The sequence below is a fragment of the Eublepharis macularius genome, chromosome 14 (assembly GCF_028583425.1).
Source record: "Eublepharis macularius isolate TG4126 chromosome 14, MPM_Emac_v1.0, whole genome shotgun sequence".
Lineage (NCBI taxonomy): Eukaryota > Metazoa > Chordata > Lepidosauria > Squamata > Eublepharidae > Eublepharis > Eublepharis macularius.
The window spans coordinates 51604234-51632181 of NC_072803.1; the positions used below are offsets into that span (position 1 = coordinate 51604234).

At 43.2% G+C, this 27948-nt stretch overlaps 1 protein-coding gene across 1 annotated transcript in view; it reads left to right on the forward strand.

Annotated features, from left to right (window-relative positions):
- PAPPA (pappalysin 1) overlaps nucleotides 1–27948 on the forward strand; it is a 286686-nt gene that overhangs the window by 253945 nt on the left and 4793 nt on the right. The window contains exons 20-21 of the mRNA XM_054998574.1: nucleotides 5944–6015; nucleotides 16085–16183. Of these exons, the coding sequence (XP_054854549.1) occupies nucleotides 5944–6015; nucleotides 16085–16183 (171 nt within the window). The remainder of the gene's footprint in view (nucleotides 1–5943; nucleotides 6016–16084; nucleotides 16184–27948) is intronic.

Sequence of the window (27948 nt, forward strand, 5' to 3'; positions counted from 1 at the left end):
GGTGACCTTGGGCTAGTCACAGCTCTCTGGAGCTCTCTCAGCCCCACCCACCTCACAGAGTGATTGTTGTGGGGATAATAATAACATACTTTGTAAACCGCTCTGAGTGGGCATTAAGTTGTCCTGAAGGATGGTATATAAATCGAATGTTGTTGTTGTTGTTGTTGTTGTTGTTGTTGTTGTTGTTGTTACCATGTTGAGTTTGCAACCACGTAAGGGATGCAAGTTAGGCCACACAGCATCATTTTCTGTGCAAGCATTACCCAGTCTCAGGGCCAAGCTACAAGTGACGAATGACACTTGAACCGCAAGTGAACAGACTCACGTATATTCCTCCCTGTTCACTTGCACTCCACTTGCGTGAGTCTGTTCACTTGCCATTCAAGTGTCGTTCGTCACTTGTAGCTTGGCCCTCAGTTTACTTCCCATTCTAGCCTGCCTTTTTGATATGATATGATAGACAGAAAATTCCAGCACTACAAGTGCAAATGTACGGTCAGCCACAAATACAGGAAGCAAGGAGTAGTCGTCTTGAGGGGTTTTACATAGTAGATCTTGTTACCAGAACTGCCTTTTGAGCGGAAATTAGCAAACAGTTCAGTCAGAGCTAGCACGGATCCTTATCCAATGTATACCAGAGTCAGTCTTCCAGATTACTCAAAAAGGAAAGAGGAGGCCAATATTCAAATAAATAATGTTTACTAAAGGTGTTGTGTAAGCCTAATATAACACTCACATACACCGAACATACAAGAACTCAGAAACAAAGGTTGGAAAGGGTTAAAGAGACATTCGCATTAGCAGGTTCCCACTTGAGATGGATGTCCGAGAGAGAGGGGCGATACGTTACCTGATCACAGCGAGAAGCAGAGATTCCAGCAGTGAGGATGAGGGGGAGTGATATATAATGCCCGCACTATACACGCAAAGGGTCTGTCTGGATCGGGGAATGGTAGGCACGCCTTGTGTCAGGCAGAGCCTGCTTAAATAGCCGAAAATATGTCCTGAGGCGGGGACCCTTCGGGGCTGCCTCAGACTGGTTCTCAGGATGTTTTAACAAAAGATATGATGGGTTAATGTTAGGAAATTGATGGGTCACTTTAGAGACTGATTGTGTGATTGTGACACCCTTGGGGACGGGACAAAAGGAAGGGAAGGAGTGCCGGGCGGGTTGATTGGATTTGTCAGGAAGCCGGATTGCTCTTGATGGGATCGGCCCAGAATGTTGATGCTCGATGGGCGTATTGATATGCGTCCATTATTCGTCCTGTACAGTCATCACGTCACGTTCGTCCCTGGGCTGTCGCAGGAGATCTGCATATCAAGGCGAGGCATGACCTCGGAACGTGACAGGAGCCTCGTGGTGAGATGGTGGACTTAGGGAATACTGTCCGTAGTAACTGCCTGTTGCCTGGGAACATGGCTGTCCTCTGGTTCGCTGATAGTGCGCGTCCATGAGCTTGCTAGCATGCTGCTCTGGGTAGTATGATGGACCCAGGGCTGTCCTGCGGTGGCTTCCCTGTGGGATCGGGCCAGGGGGCACCTAGCTGTCTCACAGAGAATCCTTCCTACTTGTTCGTTGTTGCTAGCTGCCAGGTCCATGGCCCAAGGAAAGTTCCTGCCCAGCATGAGGCATGCAACGGGTCTTAGGGTAAGAGAGAGTCCATAATCCAGGGAGGCAGAGGACAGGCACTGGTGACAGAGTCCATAACTCAGAAAGGCAGGAGACAGGCACAAATGGCAGAATGCCTAGTTCAGGAGACAGGCACTGGCAACAGAGTCCATGATTCAAAAGGGGGTGGCTGGCAACAATCTCTGTCTAGGCCACATGGTTTTCCTGGACTGATAGAAACGACTGGAGATTAGAGAAATCAAATTGCTGTTATATGCAGATGGTGTTGCTGTTACCATGAACTCTAAAGAATCAACTGTTCTTTTATTGAAAGTAATCAAAGACTTTGGTATAGTTTCAGGTCATAAAATAAATTTAGAAAAATCTGTTCTTACAGTTTTTAATGTTATGGGGCGGGGGGAGAGATTTGTTTACTGGAATTATAGGCTTTTCCTGAAAGAAAGGAAATGCAAGAAATCTTGGTATCCACTTATCTAACAATATTGATGAATTAATACCAACTACTTTGGCTCTCCTGGTAACAGAATTTGAAGTTTAGTTAAGGAAATGATTAATATTTAACCTGTCTTGTATGGGCAGGATAGTCACTATCAACATGAAAATCTCGCACGTTTTGAAAGCATTTCTGATGAAAAGGAAGGCTTGTTTTCCCTAATATAAATAAGTACTAACAATTGTCTATGTAGACAGCACTTATGCATTGGTTCCAGAGGATTAAAATTATATCATTTAGGAATCAAAACAGAGAGGAAGACAGATTCCTTTGGATATATGTATCTGGTAAAACAAGAAACATCAGTCTATGTCTTTTCCTAATCCAACTAGACATGCTGTGATGGAAAATTAGGATTGTTGTATATAGGCTTGCCAAGATCCAGGTTCTCATAACTGGGGCATTAAAGAAAATTGCCTGAATATAAACTTCTGGTGGCATTTTACTCAGGTCAGATTGGTGACGCTCTCTGGAGAATCAGGACTCTGGGAAATGTAGTACTCTGCTACATATGTAGTGGGAGTGTAAACCAGTTCTAAGATTTTGGAGTTTAGGTCATAAAGAAATAATGTATACCGTAGGCTATGCATTTGATTTATCTTTGTGATGTATCTGTTAGGAGAAGTATCAGTTGTCATAAAAAAGAACATGGCCCATCAGTCAGGAATCTAATTATAGCAGCTAGGATGACGTTAACTCAGGTATGAAAACAACAATATAGCTCTACCAACGAAGACATTGGGTATGCAGGATTTGACATGTAATGATTATGAATAAGATCACAACTTATAAACATACCTGATAATGAAAAACGTGGACGTATGATAAAATCAGAAGAACTTGATGTCCTTTTCTAAAGTTTTGGAATTTTTGTAATCTGTTGAATATGGTAAAGAAGGTGATGTTAGAATGTATTTAATAGTATAGTATGTATTTTGTCCTTTTTTTCCTTCTTCCTTCTTGAATAATATTATATGCCTATGTATGTTTAGTTGTAGAATTTTCCATGAATCTAATTGGTTGGTTGCAAATAATTTTTATAGGCGATGTATGTATATATAAAACCAATTTATACAGCCAGCATTCTGTAATACTTACTACCATATCAGAGTAGGCTCTGAGAGACCGAGTTCAAATCTCCACTCATCCACGGAAGCTTGCTAGGTAACTTTCGGCTACTCTTAGCCTAATCCACCCCACAGGGTTGTTGTGAGGATAAAATGGAGAAGCTGACAATGAAGTAAATAAGTAAGTTTTTAAAGTTACTGGAAATCAATGCTGGGAAACACACATACAAACCTTGACAAAAATATCATGCAAAAGTCCCCTCATCCTGGGTAGTTTCTAAAATTGCTCTCATCCCACTCTCCCCAGATCTCAATTCTGATTTCCCTAGTTTATTTCTGAAGAGGAAATGATGTATTAGAAATCCTAATGCATAATTTATCTTTCAGAAATAGACTATATTTTCACATTTCTGCACAGAGCGCTTGCACATAAGCAGTTGGCACAGCTATCTGGTTGCCAGCCTCCAGGTGGGGCCTGGAATTCAACTGGAATGACGACTGCTCTCTAGACCATAGAGCTCAGTTCCCTGGAGAAATTAGCAGCTTCATAGGTTGAACTCTATAGCATCACATACTCGCTGAGTTCCCTTCCTTCCTCAAACTCTGCTCTCCCCATGCTCAGTCCTCAAATCTCCAGGAATAGCCCTACCTAGAGTTGGCAACCCTATACATCTTTCAGGTCTGTGAACTTAAATGTGTCTTTATTCCCCTGAAAGTTACTGTTGTGCACATGCCCATTCTGTTGACAACAGGCTGTCATGAGTGTACCTTATGTTGAGATTCTGATGACATGGGTTTTTTTGGGGGGGGGGGCGAAAACACATTTCTTGGGGCTGTGTTTTTCATGAAATCCACAACTTTTGGGGCCAATTCATTTGATTCTTGAATGCTTCATGATGCCAGGCAAGCTGGCACCGATCCATTGATTCCCTAGGCAACATAGGCCCGGAATGTCTGCAAACCTTTTGTTGCCATGGAAACCCCAATCTTAGCCCACATAACCTTGATAGGCAGCTCTCCTTGCCAACCTGAGATCTCCCATTCTGTTCTATGAGAGCAATGAGCATGGGGGAGATGGGCCTTCTGTAGCCATGGGAACACCAATCTTCCAAACCCTGTTAGGCAGGTCTGTCTGCCAACCAGAGAACTCCTGTTCTGCTCTATGTGAGCGTTCCTTGTACAAGGCACAGCTCTGTGCCTTCTGCTTTCAGTTCCAGTAGACAGAGCAAGAAAGAGGAGCTGTTACTGGGATTTGGAATGAGAGAGAGTGGATTTGGGAGCTTTTGACTGGATTTGCTGCTGCTTCAAAAGAGACTGAAAAGACTGTTATTTTCTGCTCTTGTCCTTGTTGGGAAGCTTGTTGGGTGAGGGTGCCTTTGAAGTCTCCCTGTGAGTTTGGCATCTCTGGGTATGAATGGGGCCATTGTAGGGCCCCGAGATCTGACAAATCACGAACCTAACGAATCATTTTGTGAAACGGGACAATTTCGTGAAAGTTCATGGTTCGTGGAACATGACAAATCACGAAACTTGGGGTTCGTCTTTTTCCCATCTCGTGCCTATCTCTAGTCATGATGTCTTGCCAATGAGCAGTAGTGCATGTGTGTATCAACTAAACACTGTACCAAAAAAAAAAAATCTTAATGGCATAATATCTACCATCACTACATTGTGTTTTTTTACCCCTGGGATTTTAAAAATGTGCACATCAGCAAAACTTACGGGAGGGGATTTACCAATGAGTGCATGGAATAGAATGTTTCTTCAAAATACATTAAACTTCTAATCTTGAATTAATTTTCTCCTAATTAATTCAGAATTCACAAAAGGCCTAGAACAATTAAATGGCATAATGGAAGGAATCCGTAACATTATGTTAATAGACATAGCATTGAATCCTGGCCCTTTTTTGGTGCCCTTTTAAAATTAAATGTCCCATGCAAGCTTTTAACTTTCACAAATCTCTTGTTCACCTAGGTCTGTAACAGTGCAATCCTAAAAAGAGTTACACCCTTCTAAATTCATTGACTTCAGTGGACGTAGCAGGGTATAACTGTGTTTAGGATTGCACTAAGTACTACAACTGAAAACATCCTTTTATTCTTTTTCCACTTCCCACCACAAACAATAGAATTCTGCAGAAACATCTTTAAAAATCTACATAATTTAATCCGGATTTTAAGAAAAACTTCTACTGGTTTTTGAACAGTGCTGCTTTGTTTGTAATTCTAGGTGAGAAAAAAATCTATACAATGATTTTAAAAGCTCTCACTGAAGTGGTCTGTAAGGATTTCTTCTCCCTTCCTGCCACAAATCCCAGTTGACCAGTTCCAACTGTATGCTCCAGTCATCTCCTTGGGCATTATGGATAAGATGAGTCAGCTATGAGGAGGCTGTGCTCTTTAAGCAATGAGGAAAATCTCTGGAGGCCGTTACCAACTCTCTTCTTCCCTTCTCCCCATCATATTTCTCCAGCTGAGGCTGTCCTTCTTGTCACGAGTGAAATATTGAACACGATGCTTGGAGAGAACCTTAAATATTATTTAAGCTTTCTGTTATTGCAAGCATCAGGTCCAAAACTTCCTATAAATACTTGGGAAAAGGCCAGATCCTGAAAACTCCAGAGGTATTAGGAGCAAAACTTTTTCTAAAGTGAATAAGGGCGGGGGGCAGGGAGTAAACCAAAGACGCGACTTTTCTCTACGTTGATTTCTTTGTCTCACTGTCTCCATTCTTTCCCCCACCTCTAGAATGTCGTCTGCACAGCAGAACTGAAGTGGTACCCGTATCCTGCACTGATCCACTGCATCAAGGGGTGTGAGGTGAGCACTGACATACTTGTGCAACTCCCTGTATTGTGGGCTCTCTTAGATCAGATCAGGGCTTTTTTTCTGGGAAAAGAGGTGGTGGAACTCAGTGGGTTGCCTTCGGAGAAAATGGTCACATGGCTGGTAGTCCCGCCCCCTGATCTCCAGACAGAGGGGGGGGTTAGATTGCCCTCCACGCCGCTCAGCGGCGTGGAGGGCAATCTACACTCCCCTCTGTCTGGAGATCAGGGGGCGGGGCCACCGGCCATGTGACCATTTTCAAGAGGTTCCAGAACTCCGTTCCACCGCGTTCCTGCTGAAAAAAAGCCCTGGGTCAGATGATTGTCATGTGACAGAGCTAGAGGAGTGAGAAAAATTCCATCCGCCAAAATTCCCTCTTCCTAAGGAGCTGTGATTGGTTAGGACTCTGTTGCCTTTGATCCAGGGTGACAGCTTTGAGCACCGAAGTACTGCTTGGTAGTTCAGCAGGTTAGACTTGCAATGTACACTGTGCGCTTCCACTGGTGAGCACACTATGAGTGATTCCGCACATGTTGGATAATGCACTTCCAATCCTCTTTATAGATGATGTGGAACGGATTTTTTTGTGTGCGGAACAAAAAATCCACCTCTAACGATTGATAAAGTGTATTGAAAGTGCATTATCCAATGTGTGCGGAATCAGCCTATCTGTTCAATGTTACCCAATTTTCTGTTTGTCAGGGTTATGGCTGATGTGCCAAATCTCGTGCAAGATAGCTGGGGGTACAAATACAGAGATGCACATACATATGAAAGAGAAGGACAGCATCTTTGTATTGACACACTTCACACTGAAATCAATGGACACCTTCCAAATTTGAGTATTAACTTGAATGCACATTCACTGAAAGACACTGAGACATTTTCTGCATTGGGATATGTATCTCACTGAAAATTACAGAAATCTTCCAAGTTTGGAGTCTTATTCTGATAGACATTTTATTACATGCACAGCACCGAAAAATAACAGTATCTAGTACACTTGATGAAATTTCTGTGGATATCTAAGACCATGATGCAAAAAAATACAAAAAATGGTAATTTCCTATATCACACATACACTGTGTTTTCTGTAAAATCTGTGCTTTCCATGTACTTACTTACTTACCTATTTGTGTTACTGTTCATTCAACTATCATCTTGAACAGAAAACACAACTCCAATACTAAAGGGGTTTAAAAGTCCAGTGAGTTATCACTGTTATCAAATATTTTGCAAATTGCTGCAACATTTGTTGTTCCCAGTCACTTAGTATCCATAGGACGTTAGCATCCACAGAAACTTGATTCTTTTCATTCAAAGGAAATATCAGCTCATTTCTAGCATTTAAAGACTCCCAAACCTAGGACATTCAAGAAGAAAGTAATTGATAGTATCAATTTTCTCTAGTCCACAGGCACAGAATCTATTAGGGAACGTTATACCAAAGTATCTTGCTGTTGTAACTGCGGAAGGAAAAGGGTTCTGATGGACCAACATAAAAGCCCTTCTGTATCTTGGTAAAATCAGAGTCTGAAACCTTCAATGGTGGATGTATTCTAGTGGCAGGAGATGAGCAAGTCCTACAAGATCTTATAACCATTCTATTATAATCTAACTCTATCAGACACTTTTTGGTCATACAGATGACTCCCTTATGTGTCAGCAGTGACGTACAGGCCCATCACCTTATCATCCAGTAGCCTGTCCCATTCAGATTTAAAACTATTGTTCTTGATTAACCTTAAAAGTTCTGGCAGTGAATCACACCTCAAAATCTTTAGCTTAAAAGCTCTTATCCAAGCCCTCGTCTCCACTGACTGTTCTCCAACTTCACCACACAGTACCATGTCAGCTATGCATTTTGGTGTACCCAAATACTGCGAAGCAAGTATAGAAGAGGACAATCTATACTATCCGTGATCTCGTTGATACAAACTGCTACTGCATATAATAGCTAGGCTGTTATTTTTTAAATTTAATTTTTGCATTAAACACCCAGGTCGCTGCCGGAATATATTGGCTGCCAGTAGTATAACAAAAAAATTGAGAAATGGCTTTAGCCAAACTGGCTGGCTGGCTCCAGCCCTCTTAGCAGTGTTCAAATTGAGTTTCCATGAGTGATTAGTTTGAAACACCACCCCAGTATATCTAAACTGCTCAATCTGTTCAATATTATTTCCAGCTTTGTGTGTTCTGCAACAATCTTACCTCCTAGAGGACTGGCCATTATAGCCAAGGGAAAATTTCTCGGTGGAACGATGGCCTGCTCCCACACTTGGGCCAGTCTAGCCCAAGTGGAAGGGCTGTGTGCAGTCCAGGAAAGTCAGCTCCTGACTAGAGATGGGCACGGACCTGAATACGGACCAAAAAAACCCACAAACCAGCCCAGTTTGTAGTTCACGAACCAGTGGTTCATGGAAGCTCGTTTCCACGAACTTCCACCAATTGGTCTACAGGTTCATTTGGTTCATTTGAAAACAGCAATGCCCCTTTCCCTACTGCTGCAAAGCCAGGAGTTCCTGGCCGGCTAGCCAAGCCAGGAGTTCCCAGCCGGCTAGCCAAGCCCCACCCGCAGTTTAAATGGCCATTTCCCTGCTGCTGGGAGTGGCCATTTAAACAGCCCCTGTTTAAATGATCAGCTGCCTCTCGGGGATCTCCCCGACAAGCAGTTGATCTGGGGGCTTAAATGCTCCTTTCCCTGTCACTGCTAAGCAGCCAGAAAGGGGCATTTAAACCCAACAAACCACGAACCATGAAGTGGTTCGTGAACTTGCCCCAGTTCGTGGGAGTTCATGGTTGCATGGATTGGGTTTTTTGCGGTTCATGCCCATGTCTGCTCCTAACCCATCTGAGCTGTACCCAGCCCAGTGAAGGAGGCTGTTGGGTGCAACATGCAGATGACCATATCTGGGCCTGGCACAGCCATACAAGTTGCCAGACTGGCTGGCCCATTCTCCCTCTCCTCCTTCCTTGGGGGGAAAGGCTGAGGGGGGGGGCTTTGTCCAGGGCCATTTTTCCTCCCACCCACCCCTGTACTACCTCCTTTGTATAGCTTGGTTTCCTGGGAGCTGGTTTCATGACCAGAAAAATAAGCTCTGGAGCGCAACACATTGGACTCAGGCTCCAGAATTTTAGCTGTAGCCTCCACTAGGGTTGTGTTTTAAATACTGGATATTACAAAATCACATCTATTGGGTAGCATCTTCCAGATGATTTCAGGTGGGTAGCCATGTTGGTCTGTAGAAGAGCAAGACTTGGATGCAGTAGTACCTTAAAGACCAACTAGATATCCAAGGTATGAGCTTTTGAGAATCAAAGATCCCTTTGTCAATATCTGACGAAGGAAGTTTTGACTCTCGAAAACTCATACCCTGGAAAGACCCTTGGTCTTGAAGATGCTACTGGACCCAAACCTTGCCTATCTTCCAGATGTACTCCCAAGCCTAATTTAGGTGCCAGATCCATACCTTAAAAGAATGTTAAATTTCATGCATTACACTTTTTTTCCTTGCCAGGTGCCCCCATCAACAAAATTGGGCATCTTTCAGTCCTATTGTGACAATATTGGTCCTTTGATATTTCCTCTTCCAGTGTCCTGAGCATGTACTTCCAGTCTGAGGTGAATGTTTTAGCATGACAGGCATAGAAAGAGAATGCAAGTATTCTCTTGCTTGTATTGGGATGGGCTTTGGTGCATTGGAAGAGGGTTAAAATTACCCAGATTGATGTGGAAGCATGTTTGCCATTCTGTGATGGGCTTGTAATGGAATCGGCTTTTCACATTTCCTGAGGTGGGATACCTCACTCAGCAGGTTCTTCCGGATAGCACAAAAGCAGAATTCAATCTCTTTCTGGCATCAGCATCCTGTGTCTTTCAGGGCAGAGAGCATCACTATATTGACTTATTTCTTACTTCAGAGATTGTCAGTCTCTAAGCAAACAACAGGCCGTAGAATTATAGGCAGGGTTGTACATGCCCTACCAGTCTGCAGAATTTATAACTGGGCATGGAATTCAGCAGCTACCCTTCAAGCAGAATATAATTTGTCTAATTTTTACAAGGTTGGAGAAGTTGACTCTTGGTGCATTTTTTTACTTTAAAAAAAAAACACAAGGTTAGGCTGCTTGGTCCATAGAGCTGAAAGCAGCCAAAGGAGATATCCAGACAGCTTTCCAAGCATCCAGTATGCTATTTCAGCACATATTATCATGACAGTCAAACATGCCCAGGGTTCAGTAAGCTATGAGCTCAAGCGACTGATTTGACTTGGACGGGGAACATGGGTTTTTCAGCGTGCGCTATGTATTCTAGGCAGAGAGTGCTATGTTTGTAAGCATCTCCAATTACAGAATCTGGGGGGAGCAGGTGTTGGGGGGAAATACCTTGTTTTGTCCAAGTCTCAGAAAAGCTGCCATTGTGTAGGTGGACCAATTTTCTGACTCAGTGTAAGCTTTGTATCTTCCTATGTTCTTAGTGGTGAATTTCAGTCCCCTGTCAAATTGCTCCCCATATAACTTTCCAGAGCTGAAAATTGTGTAGCCAAAATGGCAAGAAGAGGAAAGTCGTCGGGGCCTTATGTCAGTGATAGAACATCTGCTTTGCACACACAGTCCCAAATTTCTGTTGCTGGATTCTCTGATTTAAAGGATCAGGTGATATGAAAGTCCTACATCCAAGACTATGGAGAGTCACTGCCGGCTGCAATAGATGATATTGTCCTTGTTTGACTCATTATAAGGCAGTTTCATGTGTTCAAGACTGCCCACAGATTTATAGCCCATCAATAACGATTGAGAAAAGGAAAGAAAGAGTCCCAAGATGAAGTCATGAGATAAAAATGGCTACTTTCCTTGTCTGTTTCACAAACTCACAACCACAACTACTCTGGACAAAACTTTTGTGGTCAAATGCCCTTTGCTGTTGTCAAATTGGGATTCTGCCCCAATTTTTTTCAGTTTCCTTTTCTCTAGTTAAGCCTTTTGTTGAAACATTTGGTTGTGCCAGCTTCAAAAATGCTTTCAAAGTGAATGAATGACTCATTTTCTCCTCCCACTGTTTAATGAGAATGGACATGATCCCTAGGGAAATTTTCCAATGCGAGTCCCATTCTTTTTTCCATGAACAGGAGATACTTTCCATGGATTTTGTCCAGCGTCTTTAAAAACCCTAAATGCTGACATGAACATAGAAAGCAGCCTCCTATGGAGTCAGGCCATTGGTTCATCTTACTAAGTATTGTCTAGCCTGACTGGCAGCTCTTTTTTTTTTATCATAACTTCTCACCTGTGATCTTTTAGGTAACACTTCCATCATCGTGCCGTTTCACACTCTTCCTCTGTTGAGTTAAAATATCTTAAAACGGAAAGCTTCGATGCACACTGGAAGCTGAGGGTTTTAAAGGGGGAAAGAATCTGGAAACCTATGATTAAAAGTTGTCTCACTGCTCCATTAATAGATCTGTGTTTACACTTTGCACTTAACTCATCTCCTTGAAATTAGCTCACTCGCTCACTCTTGAGATTTTTTTGTGCGGGCAAGTTTTGTTTCGGTCCAAGTCAGTTGTGTGTGTGTGTGTGTGGTGAGTGTGTGTGTGTATGTTTCTGTCTGTAAAATTTCATCAAGAGGCTTTTAGGGGCACTTAAAGCTGACTGCTCATTGTTTGCCGCATTTGTTGACTCTATTGTAAAAAAAGTTTATTATTACGAAGCATTATTAATGCTACTAAAATCATACCATTAAAAGTAAGACTCTAGAATACAGTGTAACCTATAGCGCTAAGTCCTATTAATAGCAATGGGTCTTGAATGAAACTTGTATTGGCTACCAAATCCATAAACACTTGAAAATACTGTTGCGCTCTTCTTACTTCCCTGACTAGTAAGAAATACTAGGGACAACGCTACAGGGCTAGCGCTGGATGAGATTTGCAATGCTTTTTGTAGTATTTGCTTTATTTACAAATATAGGAGTAAGCCAAAGAGGCAAAGGGGTGCTTGGGCAGGGGCAATATACAAATCCATTGCACATCCCCAATGGGAGTGAGAATCTGCACCCAAAGGTGCTTTGCCTTCAGTGAACTCACAGCAACTCTCCAGGGAAGGAGAATTCCACCTCTAAGATACGTGTTGAATGCTTCGTGGTTCCTTGAATGGTGAAATGCTCCTAGGGCAATGGAACCTGGGTTTGAAGCGCAGGAAATATGTTTTATTTTCAGATAAAAAGAACATAGGCAAAGAGGCACTCCTATCAGGTGACAAACCTACCCTCATCAAATACGCAGTGAGAGAGACCCTGCGCAGCATATTTCACCTTTAGTGCGGTCTGTATGCATTTTTTGATGGTCCTGTTCAGTCTTCCAAAATTGCACCCCCAGATAGGCACTTCTGCACAATCATGCCTGCTGCTTTTTTGCAGTGGCCACAGTTGTATGGGGAGACACGTGTAAATACACTTGCATCCAAGTGGAGGCTCGCTGAAGGCAAAGAGGAGAATTGCAGTGGACCAAGACAGTGCTGGTTGGCATAACTGGAAAATTTCAAAACTTTTCTTGGGATAGGATGCAATGATACAGAGAAAAGGTCTTCCTTATCTTGTTCATTTTACCTGAATTTTTAGCCTTGAAGGAAAACAAAACAGATTTATTGTTTCTAACACTCTCAAGGTTGGATTTAGCATCCCATCATTTGTTTTGAAAAGCAACCTTAGTTTCCTGTTTCTAGAGACACAAAACACAGTAAACTGGAATTAGGTAAGGCAGACTGAAAGATCTGTTATGCCACTTTGGAGTTACATGGATGCAGATATGATTGCCATTCATATTGGGTAGAAGCAGTCGAATTGCCAACTTGCCTGGAGAAAAATGTCCTGTCTCTTTGACAAAATCTTAATGGGATGTTATTTGCCAGGCGGTGTTATTTATTTCCATGCCTTGAAAAGCTTCATTGCCTATTTCCACACATGAAGCCTCTATTAAAAACACAGGTTATTTTTTCAGGCCTGCTGACAATCCTGGATAGAAGACAGTAGGAGCACAATCTTGAAATTAATGTATACTGTCTGTAACCAATACGTACTTTGCCAGTGCAGTGCTGATGTTGAAAATACAGCATATATCTTTCATGTCGAATGTTGTAATGTCCCATCTCTACCGAGGGCTCTTAAAGCACAAAACAAAATATGTTTTGATGCTATTATTAGTACAGATGACACCAAATTCCTCCCTAACTGGATTTCAAGACAGCTATTTGTTTAATTTTAAAAAAATCTAGCCTGAACCCAATTTAAAAAGAAAAGATTTCAAAGCTACTTCTAATCCTACAAAAATGCTAAAACACCAAAAAGCCCAACTAATTATAATCATTCATTCCATTCATTCATGTTATTTATAGTCTACCTTTCTCACTGGGGCTCAAAGCAAATTATACAGAATAAGTCAATGCAATCAATACATCCAATAGACAATGCTTAAAAACAATGGATCTGACAACCTAACCAGGTCTCTGGTGTGTTAAGGTTTCCAAAACATCAAACAATCAAGTGGTGCAAGAGCCACGCCCCCCTCCTGATCACATTTTTATCCCACCCTTTGTCCAAAGAGCTTAGGGTGGTGCTTGCTGCCTCTCTTTTATCCTCACAACAACCCTGCAAGGCAGGTAAGACTGAGAATGAATTACCATCCCAAGGTCATCCAGTGAGTGTTTATGGCTGGGGGCGAGGGGGTTAAACCACGTCTCCCAAACCTACTCCAGCACTCAAACAACTCGACCAACATCAACATCTCTTTTCACATAACCCCACCATGTGACAAAACACTTCGAGCAAGCAGTATGTCATGTTACAACAGCAAATGTCCAACAGCTGGGAGTATTGGCATTTACCTTGTGATTCCTTGCAGTTTGCAAGTGAAGGTGAATATAGCCAGTTCAATCATTATTCAAGCTAAAAAACAGACCTCTTGAAAATGAATGAGCCAGCAGCAATCCTGCCTGGTTATGCCAGACGAGTAGTAGAGAGAGTGCTCCTTCCAGTCCTGTGAGGAGCTGTTTACATATATATACAAAGCGGTAACCGGTGATAAAAACATATGGGGTCTAAAACATTTCACAGTGTCCCCTTGAAATATTTATGAGCTTGACCTTGGCTCTTCCGAAAGGAAAGCAGGCCAATGTCCTCAGCGACTGCTCTCCAGACGTCCTGATGTTTTCTTTTGAAAGAGCCAAGCCGTGCCATTCGGAAAGTGGACACAAACGAAACCTCGACCACTTTAGCTCCTTTTCCTGAGACAGTTTCTTCTGGGCAAGGACAACGTGTCTCTCCATTTAGAACAAGAGAGGACACAAGGGAGAGCTCTAATGGTCACACGATGGAAACGATGGGCTGCCATTTCAAATGACCCCATCTGCTATCACAGCAGCAAAGAGTTCTGCGCAGGGCTGTTTAGTACATAATACAAGATTATGTTTTATGTGATGAAATGGATCGGGGTGGAGGTGGGCTGCTTCCCAGGCTCGCAACAAGTGATGCAGATAACAAAAGAGCCCGTGCTGTTCTCATGGTGTTACGGTTATGTTCTCTGAGGCCCAGCAGCGTAATGGCTTACAAGTAGTCAAAAGCCCCCCAAGCTGTCTGAACCATTCCTGCGTTCTCCCTAGATTCATTTTGCCCTATCAGGACTCCTGTGTAGAATCTGGAATGGTGTCCGTAGTGCCCCCTCCCATACACACACCTCCATATCAGGCCTGGTTTAATCTTATAGGGGGGAGAATGGTGAGGAAGTTGAAGTGACTGTACCCCTTCAGACAGCTGGTGGGGGGATAATGTTCTATGTTAAAAAGAAAAAAAAGCCTAAAAATATTTACGCAATGGAGATCGGTCTGGCCTGAAACACCCACACACTCACCAGCACCACCACATGCTATTTTTGTTTATTTGCAGGGCTGTCTTATATGGGGAGGGGCATTCAGAACTGCAGTCCCCCAGTGCAGTCTGATGAAGAAGTACAGCTCCACTCCACCACTGCAGCCATCACCTCCCAACTTAGGGCTGCCAGCCTCCAGGCGAGGCCTGGAGCTCTCCTGGAATTGCAATTGATCTTCAGCAACATGGATAATTTCCACTGGAGGAAATGGCTGCTTTAGAGAGTGGACGGTACGGCATTATATCCCGCTGAGGTATATCCTCAGACCCTCCCCAGCTGTCAGCTTCAATCTTCAAGAATTTCCCAACCCGGAGTTGGCAATTTTAGGTCTAGCATAACCAATCCACAGTTAAATGTTGGGAGAGGTTGTTTCCTTCAAGAAAAAAATCTAGAGAGACAGCACGGTGTAGTGGCTAGAGTGACGGCTTAGCATCCAGGCAACCCAGATTCCATTCTGCCATGGAAGCTTGCTGGGTGACTTTGGCCCAGTCATACAGCCTACCTTACCTCACAGGGCTGTTGTGAGGGAAAATGGAAGAAAGAATGACGTAAGCTGCTTTGGATCTGTGTTGGGGAGAAAGGCAGAGTATAAATGAAGTAATAAATAAGTAGTGCAATTCTAAGAAGAGTTATGCCTATCTAAGCCCATTGAAATCAATGGGCTTAGACTGGAGTAACTCTTCTTATAGCATTATAAGTGAGTAAGTAAGGTTTCACAGGACTTTCTGCTTTTGTGGAGTATCAGTCAGTCACAGCCTGGTCGGTATGAAACTGCCTTTTGACTGTATGGTTTAGGCTGCTCCTGCACTTGGCAGGAGGTTGGACTAGCTGGTCTGTAAAGAGTCGGACCCTTCCAATTCTATGATTCTATGATTTATATCCTTCGTTTAATCCAAATGATCTCCAAAGCTGCTTATAACAGATTAAAAGGATACGAGAAACATGCAGGATAGGGCACATGCTTCATAGGCAGAAAGGCCTCTGTCTCCCAGCATCTCCAGTTAAAAAGCTCTCAGGTAACAGGTGTTGGGAAAGATCTTCTTTGTGCCTGAGATCTGTCAGAGCCACTGACAACGAGACAGAACTGTAGGAGATGAACCAGTGGTCTGACTTAGTAAACTCCCTGTCTGTTCCTCTTTCAGCCTTTCATGGGAGACAACTACTGCGACTCCAGCAACAACAGAGCCTTTTGTAACTATGACGGTGGAGACTGCTGTGCTTCGACAGTCAAGACTAAAAAGGTAAGCTGTTACTCCTTTGGGTTTTTTGCAGCCCATAGATGGTTGCTCTTGTGCGAATGCCCATTTCCATGAAGTTCCTTCCTCTGCATGGGAATCTCAGCTGCTCAGTAAGAACATCTCTCAAAGATTATTGCCCTGTAGAGCATAAACTTTTTTTGGCTAGCCTCTGCTGTGTGCACACCTGGATCCAAATCTGCCAGAAGTTCATTAGATGGCCTTAGGCAAGTCTTTTTTCAGTTTGTATTTCCAATCTGGATATTATAAAACTGGTTTACAGTTCAAGGCAATTGTAAGGATTGCAGTGAGATAATCAGTGTGAAATGTTTTGAACGTTCAAAAGAGATAGACAAGTGTTCTTTGTTGTTGTTGATGATGATGATGATTCGGTTGCTTGAAATCACCATCACAATAGATCTCAGGTAGTATACAGTGACTCTGCACAGGGCAGTTTTCTTCAGTGATAGAGCAAAGAGGTGTGCATTACAAAATTCCTGGGCTATGTACATTTGAGTCATTTTGAGTAATTACCAACAGTAACACAATTCAAAGATTCCTGAGAATTATGAAACCCCCTAGTCCAAACAATCCAAGCTACTTACCAGCAGGGCTCATTTCGAGGGGGAATGCGCAGGAACACAGTTCTGGCAGTTCCCCAAAGAGGTCACATGTCAGGTGGCCCTGCCCACCTGACTCTTGGCCATTTTGGGCCTGTTTCAGCCTGGATTGGGGCCAAAACAGCCTGGATCGGGCCTCTGACTGGTGGTAGATCACTCTCCCACTCAGCAGCAGCCCAATCCTGACCATTTTGGGCCTCTTTTAGACCATTTTCAGCCCCTTTTTGCCATTTTGGGCCCAATTTCGGCCCTGAATGGCCGGGATTGGGTCCAAAGCAGCCAGGATAGGTGATGTCAGGGGGTGTGGCATACGCAAATCAGTTATGCCAATGACACACTTCTGGTGATATAAAGGGGTGTGGCATATGCTAATGAGTTGTGCTAATGAGATATGCTAATGAGTCCCTCCAGCTCATTTTCTACAAAATGACTCCTGCTTACCAGCAATGTATCATGTTTTTATTTGATTCTACTGATTTTCTGGGCAATCTCATTTTCCCCTTCCAATTGGATTCTTGAAAGGGAGGGACACAGAGCTCTCCCATCCTATCATCTGCAGAGCGCTGCTTTTCTCCTTTGCTTTCTCCTTGTGGGGGCGGAGCCCTTTTTTCTCTCTGCAAGTAGCAGCTGGCGGCCTCTTGTTCTTGGCCCATAGAATTGAAACCTTTGGTCCAATTCTCTTAAAACGTGGTGGTACTTTAGTGGTCAGACAGCCATAATGTCACTGAAATGCTTCTGTCATTTGGTTTAAAAATAGCCACATCAGCTCCCCCAGCTCCCCTGTTCAGTTCTAGCTTCTTGAGGATGTTTGTTTTCAACTTTGCAATCTAAAAGACTGCCTGGTTTTGTCCTTTTGCATTATAATCTGTTGGATTTGGCAATCTTAAATCGATAGATATTGATGTCTAATTTAATATTCCTCTATTTCATTTGGGTTAAAATGATGGATGGATATCTGACCTTCACCCACAAACTGTAGGACTCTTTTTTAATTTTTTTTATTTTTTGCTCAAACATAAGCCATCCCTTGAAGTGGAAGAAACCCTGTTCCCTCAAACAGAATGAGGGATTTTGTATGCAAAAGGTCTTGGGTTCAGTTACTGATTATATCCAGTTTAAAACAACATGAAACAAACCTTTGCCTGAGATTTTAGAGTGCTACTAGTCTGATGAATGAATTTATTTGTTGGTTGGTTTATAGTCTGCCTTTCTCACTGAGTTCCAAAGTGGATTACTCTGTGCAAGTCAATATGAACAACAGCTAGGACATTCAATGAAAAAATGGGTATGGGTTGATGACTTGCCAGCTGATAATTTAAAGGGACCTGCCGCTTACAAGCCACAGGAAAAGTTTATGTGGCCATTTCCCTTCCACGAAGGGAAGCTTCCACGAACCACTGGTTCGTGAACCACGAACCAGCCTGGTTCATGCGTTTTTTGGGGTCATAATTCAATTCGTGCCCATCTCTACCATGCACCCAATTTGGAGAGATCCTTTTGGAATTCTGCAAAATGCTCCTCAGTTTTCACTGTCCTGAATAAACCGCCAATTCCAGGTCATTTAATAGCTACTGAAAGAGCACTGATTTTATCCTTGGGCACCCTCGCTATTTGCTTCCCTCAATCGCAAGAACTATTCATGCATTGCCTCTTGTTTAGAACAACACAGTCAAATGTGTTTGATGGGGGCCGGGCGGGAGATATTTACCTGCTGAAGCCTCTTAAGAGTTTATGATAACCTCGAGGGGGAGATTTGAATCAGGAAACTGCCCCAATCAGGCTTTCCCCCTCCTCCTCCTGCAGTTTATTTCACATTCTTTTTCAAATCGTCAGATTTAATTCTCGTCTCCTTTTATTCTATGCATGTGCTGAGGAATGCTCTCTACAACTCCCAGGGTATTGTACCTTCATCAAACTCCTTTTGTTTTCATCCTGGAGAACAGCACCACCCACAGCCCTGCAAGACTGGTTTTAGTTTATTCCACTCTTCCATTTGTCTCTTCTTTACTTTCCTCCCCCCAGAAATTCAGTGTTTTTGTTTGTTTTTCGATAACTTGACTTTGTCGTTTAGAGGAGCTTACAGGTGCCTGCATGATTTCTTACTCAGATGCTCTGCCATGTGGATACTTGGGCCTAGCCCTGTTAGACATTTTCCTGTCTGAGACTTTTAACGGGAAACCAGATTCTTGTCATTTTTCCTCCAGTCCAGTCCCCAACCCCCCCACCCTTTGAAGAGCTTTATGAGTGGAATGTAAAAGGAGATATTCCAAAAGGGGAAACAGTGAAAAGAGAGCAAAAGAAGCCAGTCAGGGGGAGGAGGGGCTGTCTGCATAAAAATACTCCATGTACCATTTCTTTCCAGCACAGTGTTGCCGTCTACTTGAAAAGGGCCAGCATTAAAACTCAGCTTGGGTGTGAATGCCAAGAAATGCAAGTTAGATGTAGGTGAGCATCTGATTCAGGATGAAGAAGAGGCACCCCTTTTGCTTGCAAACTGAGGGAGGAAGCACAGCGGCTGCCCCCATACACATAGGGTTGCCAGGACCCCTATGTGGGCTGGCACCAAGCTTACAGTATCCCCCTTCACACAGCTTGCATGATGATGTCACTTCCAGGAAGTTATGTCATTATGCAGGTCATGTGCCACCCTGGGAGCACTTCTACGCTCCCCGGTTGGGGGGGGGGCATATCAGACCCAATTTGCCCTGAATCAGGCCACGCAGGAGCACAGGAGCCTGATCGTTTCCCTCTAAATCTCTTCTAATATAGGGACAGCCTTGTTTAATTATGTTGCCAATCTATCCTTCAGAAAAGGTCCCCAGAATGAAAAGTTTATAATATTGAAACTGGTACTCTTGTTTATTTGTCCCTAGATGGCTTTTGCAGTTTATGCCAAGTCCATCCCTTCACTGACACATGTTCAGTTGACTGTCCACTGTAACTTCTAAATCTTTATTGGATGCAATGTGGCCTGCCCAGTTAAATATCCTCCAGTGTATATGTATGTTATATGTTGGTTTCAAGGCTCAAGTGCCTTCTGCTCGGGATTAACCAAGCAGACTCCATTGCCATTCTGGCAGGGACAAGAAGGCAGCTGTGCCGAGCCAGCCAGAGGAGAGAATGTGTTAATCTGCTGAGGGGCTTGCCCTGCAGCTGACCCGGGAGTGCCTTTGAGGCTCCACAAAGACCATTCCATCCAGCCTTCCCAGCCAATAGCAGGGAGCAAGGCCTTCTGCCAGCAATCTAGAGGGGACAAGGTCCCCTCCATTAAGGGCAAACAAAACCCTATTTCCTTTTAATGTCTTCGACCTCTTGACCCAGCCCAGATTCCCAGAGCTTCCATCGCCTGAATGCTTATGAAGCTTTCTGCTGTCTTATTTTAAGGGAAGACAAATGCTTTAGAAAGGAAACACCACATGGTTAAATGGGGCATACAATTGACCGTGTGTGTTGTGGAGATGAATGTGTTGTGGACGGGAATAACCATACACCATGACTGACAGTGAAGCAGACATCCTTTCTAGGATCTCAAGATCATGTACAAATGAGCTTTAGGTGCTGATTCTTTTTCAAGGAGGGAAGCAGCCAAAACTCCTGCAAGGCCAGAATGATCTCATCCAGTGCGGCCACAATCTTTGTGCAATTGCCGTGGTTCTCAAATCTCCTTTGCTAGTCTCATGGAAGCCTCTACAATACCCAGAAGACATCAACCAGGGAGAGCAGGATAAAGGAATGCGAGGGGGGGGGAACTAGCTGGCATTTTGGACATCTTACATACTTGATCTGCTCTTAAATTGTCCCCCAATTTAGATGGGATGTGAGAGATTTTATTAGCAAGGAAATGACCAAATCATCTCATCAGTTGTGGATAATTGATGAGTAGTTCAAAGGTGGAATAAGCTGCCTAGGAAGGTGGTGAGCTCCCCTTCACTGGCCGTTTTCAAGAAGAGGCTGGATGAATATTTGTCAGGGATGCTTTAGGCTCATCCTGCATTGGGCAGGGGGTTGGACTAGAAGGTCTGTATGGCCCCTTCCAACTCTGTGATTCTGTGGATAAGCCCGGCGTGGCTTGCCAAGGGATCCTGCAAGCATGTCCGTGTTTTCTTCTGTGCAGTAATGGAGGGTACACCACTCTAAATCCTCCCTAAATGTCATACTGCCCCATTAGGCTCTTCCCATCTTGTAAGTTTTCTGAGGGTGGCAGAGAAAAAAACACTGCACACATTGCTTTCACACACCTGTGAAGTTTTGCTCAGCTGCAACTTTTTCTCATCTTAAGGCACTTATGCTTTTTCTGTGACTGCGTAGCAGATTCTTCCTCATCCACAGAACATAGCAAAATAATAGGTCTCTGTCATCTGTGTTAGGACCTTTGTTTCCTTAAGCAAGGAACAGCCCACTGAAGTTACCCCATTACAAAATAGGAGGAGAACCTCTTGCCTCATATTCTGCCAGCAGTCTAGTTATGAATCACCTGCAGGGCATCAGGACACTTGGACGGGGGACAGCCAACCTATCAACCAAACAGGTACTTCTGATTGCAGAACCAAACCAAACAGACCATTTAAGATGTCAGTCCTTGAGTCTTGCAGCCCTTCCTAACAATGGGGACATACCTTGGAAAGGAAAGCAAATGCATTCTGGAGAACCTAATGTTCTTTACTGGAAACACAACCAGTTTGCATACTTTTTGTTTGCAGGCACAAAAAAGGAGCGGGTATGAATTCTTGAGCAGTAAGTCTGAAATAATTACATCACCCTGTAATGGCAAGGATAGCACCCAAAACAGTCCTGTGGTTGCTCAGAGAATCCTCACCTGCCATGGTGGTGGAGACTACACATTACCAGGGGGAATTTTAGCAAGGGCACAAGATATTTCTAATAGAAATTAGAGACCTGCGTTCCATAGAGCTTCCAAAAGAAAAGCACAATGCCTTGAGAGAGGGTGTTCCAACCTGAATGGATGGATTTATCTACTTTTTCAATGTATCATCAAGATCATTTCTAGGTGATTGTGATTTGAAGAGTAAAACAAGGCAGCTCTTTCCTCCGAAGCCCTTACTATATACAAATGAGCAGGGGGAAAGACAAAAAGAAGGGTAATTGAGGACAGGAATAAACAATCCACATTCATTTCCGCTACACCTGCTTATGCATCATTTCATTAGATTGTGCCAAAGGCTTCAAGGCAAAGGTGTTCTTGGATGAAACTCCAGGCATAAGAGGTAGCAAGGATAAATTGCAGAATAATCCAAGGTAGACCTTTAGATGGCTAAGGGTGGTGGATCTGGAGGTGAAATGGTCAGGTAGCAGTAGAATGGGAATTTTAAGCTGTGTTGACGGTGCCCAGGAATCTGGAGATCATAGACCTTTGGGATTTTCTATTTACAGATCAAATGCTCTACCATTGAGCCACAGCCCCTATCCATCCTAATACAGATAGGTAGGCATTTCGTCTATTGATGCATAAACAATATTGAAAAATACATTGTGAGTGAAATTGAGTGCACGTAAACAGAAAATGGTGCAAAGATAAAAACGTGTGGTTTCAAAATGTATTTCCTTTATCTTAAAAGTGTTCTATTGAGCTGGGAAATATTCCCACTGGATTCCAAGAGACTGTAACCTCCCTGTAAGCGTCTGCTGCTTTGTTTGCATGATTTTGCGTGTGAGTGCAGAATATCCTCCCATCTGTTTCTGTTGCACAAAGAGAACAGAGTGGAACAATCTGATAGTCTCCAGTGATAGCCACCCTCCTGTCTCTCTGTTTCTTCTATAAACACAGGCACATGCACACACACACACACAGAAGGGATGACTGTGAATGGTTCATTCCTGCTGTTTCCCCCTCCCCCATTCCACATCTCAATTTCCACATCTCCCTTTTCCAAGTGGAGTCAAATCCTTTATTTCACACCATTTCCTGTTTGCTCACATCAGAGTTTACCCATAAAATCTTTCAGTGTTAGTTGGGCATCACTAAATCACCAAACTATGCCAGTTATATGTGATATATAATGCACATGAACATACACAATGAAGAGCATATAAAAAAGATTCAACAACAACATGCCTATGAAGACAAACAAATCTACAAAACCAGGGGTGAAATAAAGACTGAGAACTAAAACCACACACCACAGCATAAGCAAATAATATAAAAAGAAACAAAGTAGGGAACAATGACTCATTCCTATCATATTCCTAGGGATCAAGGTTTGCTTTAAAGTGGTATGCCCCACACCTCCCTAAGTAGGACCAGCCATAAATACGTTAATTCCAAATAACCTTTGTTTGTTTTCCTACCCACAGTTTTTGAACTGATCATTGTTTTATTTTTACTGGCTAGGGGTGTGAGTGGTCATATGATGCACAAGTTTCTCAATGGTGCAAGGTCTGGTGCAGTGGTTAAGAGCAGCAGGACTCTAATCCGGAGAATCAGGTTTGATTCCCCACTCCTCCGCTTGAAGCCAGCTGGACGACTTTGGATCAGTCACAGCTTCTCAGAGCTTTCTCAGCCCCACCCACCTCACAGGGTGATTGTTGTGGGGATAATAATAACATAAACTACTCTGAGTGGGCATTAAGTTGTCCTGAAGGGCAATATTTAAATTGATGAGGAGGAGGAGGAGGAGGATGTACTCCCAGCAAGATGAGATATTGTCACAGGATCTTAGATAGAAACTCCTTTATGGCTGTACCAGGTCACAAACCACCTCACTGTCTTGGTTAGGCTTTGGTGTCAATAAATATCTGAACATTACAAGTTGCAAAGATCTTTATTCTGAGTAAGTTGAATTTGGCCAGTATTTGTGGCTTCTCAAACTTTTCCCCATGTAACCTCTCTTTGACTTGATTGTTGTGCTCAGCAACATCAGTAATTGAGGGAGGGGGGGTAGCAACTATGCTGAGAATTCTTTCACACATTTATATGTATGCAACCCATTTCCAAGTACATAAGGATTTCTAGAATGGGGCACCCATGTAACCCAATGAGATGGCACCTCAGATTCTTGGGAAACTGTTACCATGGACAAAGTTCCTCAATATTCCTTGCTTCTTAGGGCCAAGCTACAAGTGACAAATAACACAGGTTGGACACTTGTCAGCTTCCCTCAAGTTTTGATGGGAAATGTAGGCGTCCTGGTCTTGCAGCTTGGCTCTCCGACTGCTGTCCAATGGACTTTTCAACTGTCACTTGTCCAACATTCCGCCAAGCTGCCTACATTTCCCATCAAAACTTGAGGGAAGCTGACAAGTGTCCAACCTGTGTCATTCATCACTTGTAGTTTGGCCCTCAGTTGCTTCCATGGATGTTTGCAATAAACCGCTGCTGTTGGGAGGGAAAGTTCTTCTGTTCACAGTGCCTGTGTAACTTATTGGCACAAGATACAGTGATGGTCACAAGCTTAAAGGTTGATTAGGTAAACTCAGGGAGGATAGGCCACGAAGCTTCTAAATCTCACTTGCTGAGGAACAACAATAGAAGGACACTTTGGCCTGCGTGACCTGCTTGGGGGCTTTCTGGGCCAGCCGGTTGGCTGCTGTGAGAGTCAGCATGCCAGGCCATCTGTGCAGGGCTGTCTTCTGTTCTTACAGGTGTTCTTACAGGTGTCTTTTGTTCTAGCAGCTTCAGAATCTTGTCCCCCACCCCACCTCACCCATCCAACCAACTATCACCATATTAAAATGTCTGTGAATTATCTCAGTCTCTGAGATGCATTTGTAATCTTCTTTCTGAGCATAACTTCAGTTGTTTCAAAACTTGTCACAAGCATCTGCTTGCTCAGTTGACCTTGGAAGAGGAGGATTCAATTTATGTGTTTATTTTTTCTTAAGGGGACGAGAGGTTTAGGGAATCTCCTTCCTCTAACTTTGTCCTCTGATGTCAGCAAACCCTCCAATATCTTGTGATATGTTGAGACACTTTGATTCCCTCCCTTGTAAACCTTGGAGCATCTCCCAGTATAACATTTTCCACTGTAGGAGGAAATCTGAAACTACCATTGCTGCCGAAGAACACACATAGATGGAAAACCTGCATGGTTGCAAAGGAACAAGTGTCATCTTGTATCCTGCTCATGTTGTGAAAAATCCCCCTTCCATGGAGGAATTTTGGAACTAGAGACATTCACAGGTGGACTTTTTGGATGCAGGGAGTGGGGGCAGATTAGATGGACTTCATCTGTAACCCACCTCCCTCACCTCTTCACCTATTCTATGTTTTTTGTGGTTCTGGGGGCAGATTTCAGCCTTGCCCTCATGCTATTTAAGCTTCATGATGACACCACTTTATCAATGAGATTGATACCACAAATGACCATTAAAAAATCACCGAAAGCAGATCATGCTTATTTGTGGGCAATTCAGCTTAGCCCTGGTTGGAATGTATCCTTATAGACAATGTGTTACTCTTGTTCCCTGTTAAGTACAGGTTTAGATGAGCTGCTTGTCTAGTAGCTATGCTTTAAAGGTGTATTAGTACTACGCTGTACTAATATAGACTATATATATGCACCGAATCATGCTCACAACCACGTATGCATTCATTCCATATAGATATATCACTACCTATGATCAGGACCCTGGATTTTACATGGTAGCAATATCCAGATACAGCAGTGAACTGCATGCGTGTGTTCAGATATTCACATGGCTATACACACATACAATGTGACTTATGGAAAGCTGCCTTATTTGAAAGGGGCAAGCGTGTTCACAGCTTGGAAGCCCATATGCAGCAATGAAAGGTTGGCCACCTCATCTCAAAAAGGATATTGTAAAACTGGAGAAGGTGTGGAAAAGGCAACTGGAATGAGCAAGAACTTACAGCACTTTCACTAGTGTTAGTAGAAAGTGCCATCAAGTCATAACTGGTTTATAGCGAACCTCGCTGGGGTTTTCTAGGCAAGAGACTAACAGAGGCAGTTATCCAAGTCAGGCCAAGACTTTCACTACCCTCCCTCACTCCATGCTCAGTTTAACTTGTTTGAGGCTTTTTTTAGTTAAGAAAAAAGACAATAGAGGGGAGACATGACAGAGCTTTATAAGATTATGTATGGGGAAAATAGAGAGAGCACTTTTTCTTCCTTTCGCATACTAGGAAATTGCAGGCCATTGATGAAGCGGATGGACAGCAACTTCAGGTCATACAAAAGGACATGCTTCTTTACACAACACGTAATTAACTTGTGGAACTCATTGCTACAAGATGTAGTGATGGCCACTAGCTTAGATGTCTTTAAAAGGGGAAGACAAATCCATGGAGAATGGCTCTTATCCATGATGATTAAATGAAACTTTAATTTTCAGAAGTAGCATACTAGTTCCTAGGGAACAATAACAGGGAAGGCTTGAACCTCTGTTCTCCTGCTTGAAACCCTCCAAGGCACCTGGTTAACCTCTGTAGGAAATAGGATGCTGAATGAAACTAGAGTTGCCAGGCAGTCTCCTCATAACCCCGGAAGCTTTAGAGGTGGGGCAAGTGGCAGAAATGATGTCGTATGGTACATCAACCTCACTTTGAGGTGAAAACCTGCAAGTAACATCAGAGCATCAGGAGACATGCTGGAATTCTCTCCAAAACTCTTACCATAGAGTTTTTCAGGAATTCCAGAGCATTGCCTGATGTGCTGATGTCACTTCCAAGTGAAAGTGATGTCAATGCATCACATGACATCATTTCTGGACACAACCTTTACATTTTTCTCATCAGCCCGACTGGAAGGGCAGGTGAGTTGGCTGAACCACCAGGAGGCTGCCCCCCCCCAACCTGGGGGGTTGTACACTTGATGAAATGCACACTTGATCTGATCCCACAGTGCTATTTTGATGATCTTAAAAGTTTGTTCAGTACTGGAGTGCTAGACTCAAAGTTATCTATTTTGACATTCTGCCAGTCCCTGGCAGAGAAACCTGCCTAGTTGGGAAATCAGCAATGACCTGCCCTTCATTTGCATAACCTGGGTGTAAAGAGAATGCCATGTTATGCTGAAGGGGCAGGCGGGCACAGGCACTGAGTGGGGTGGGACATGTTGCACAACAATGGGAACATGTGTGTGTGTAATGCATCATGCACATTCCCAGAAGCCCCCATGACAAATGTATTACACAGAGGAAAGTGGGAAAGGGCTGACTACATGACATGTGTTTAGGTGGGGGGGGGGATGCCCTAGAAGTCAGTGTGTCAGCAGGGAGTGAATACATATTATGCGTGCTGAAAACATTAGAACAGGTTGTGGCGTTGTCCAGGAAGGGAGGGGAATTAGGTCATTAACTTGGGCTGCGCAGATGGGAAAGACTCCTGGGAATTTTCTCCAGGCACCAAAGTCCCCCCCCCCTCTCTTGTCCCTGTTCTTTTTATGTAAATTCCTGATGCAATCCACTGAAATCAACTTCCTTTCGCTAAAGTATCACTGGAGATTCTCGCTCTCATTTGCTTTAAAGAGACAGCCAGCTTTGCATGGTAGTTTGCTTCCTTTCCACTTCTTTGCAAGACCTGAGCTACAATCTCAGAACAGAGCTTCGCTCCATTGCAAAAAATGATAAGATGAGCTTTGTGAATCATGAACTTCTTTAAAAGTAGAACAGTGCTGTAGAAAAGAACAGTGCCCTCGACCTGCTGTCCAGCTTTAAAGTATTAGGCTAACAATTAAGAGGCACCCGGGGAAAAGCCTATCTGCCATGAAAAGAGGGAAAACCCCTGCCAGGGATATAGAGAACTACAGTACTCCAATAAAAACTTTGTATGCAACAAATCAATTCTAACAATTTTTAAATATTTTAAATGTAGAATAACTATAGTGCATATAAAGTGATAAGTGCATGTAACAAATAGTCAATCATAAAATACATACAAAATGCATTCCAATTCCATCAGTATACATGACCGGCAATAAATATATTCATAATTAAAAATCAAGTAATTTAATGGTTTTTAAGGCTATGTCACATGATGTATTTTCACTTAGCTTTTGATATAAATTGCTTTTATCATAACCTGCTTTTTAACTCAAGTGTGTATTCTCCTCTTTAAGAAGTTGTTTATGAATATAAGAAGAGCCCTGCTGGATCAGACTAAAGGCTCATCTAGTTGTGTTTCTCACGTTGGCAAGCAGTGCCTCATGAAAACCCACAAGCAGGACATCAAGG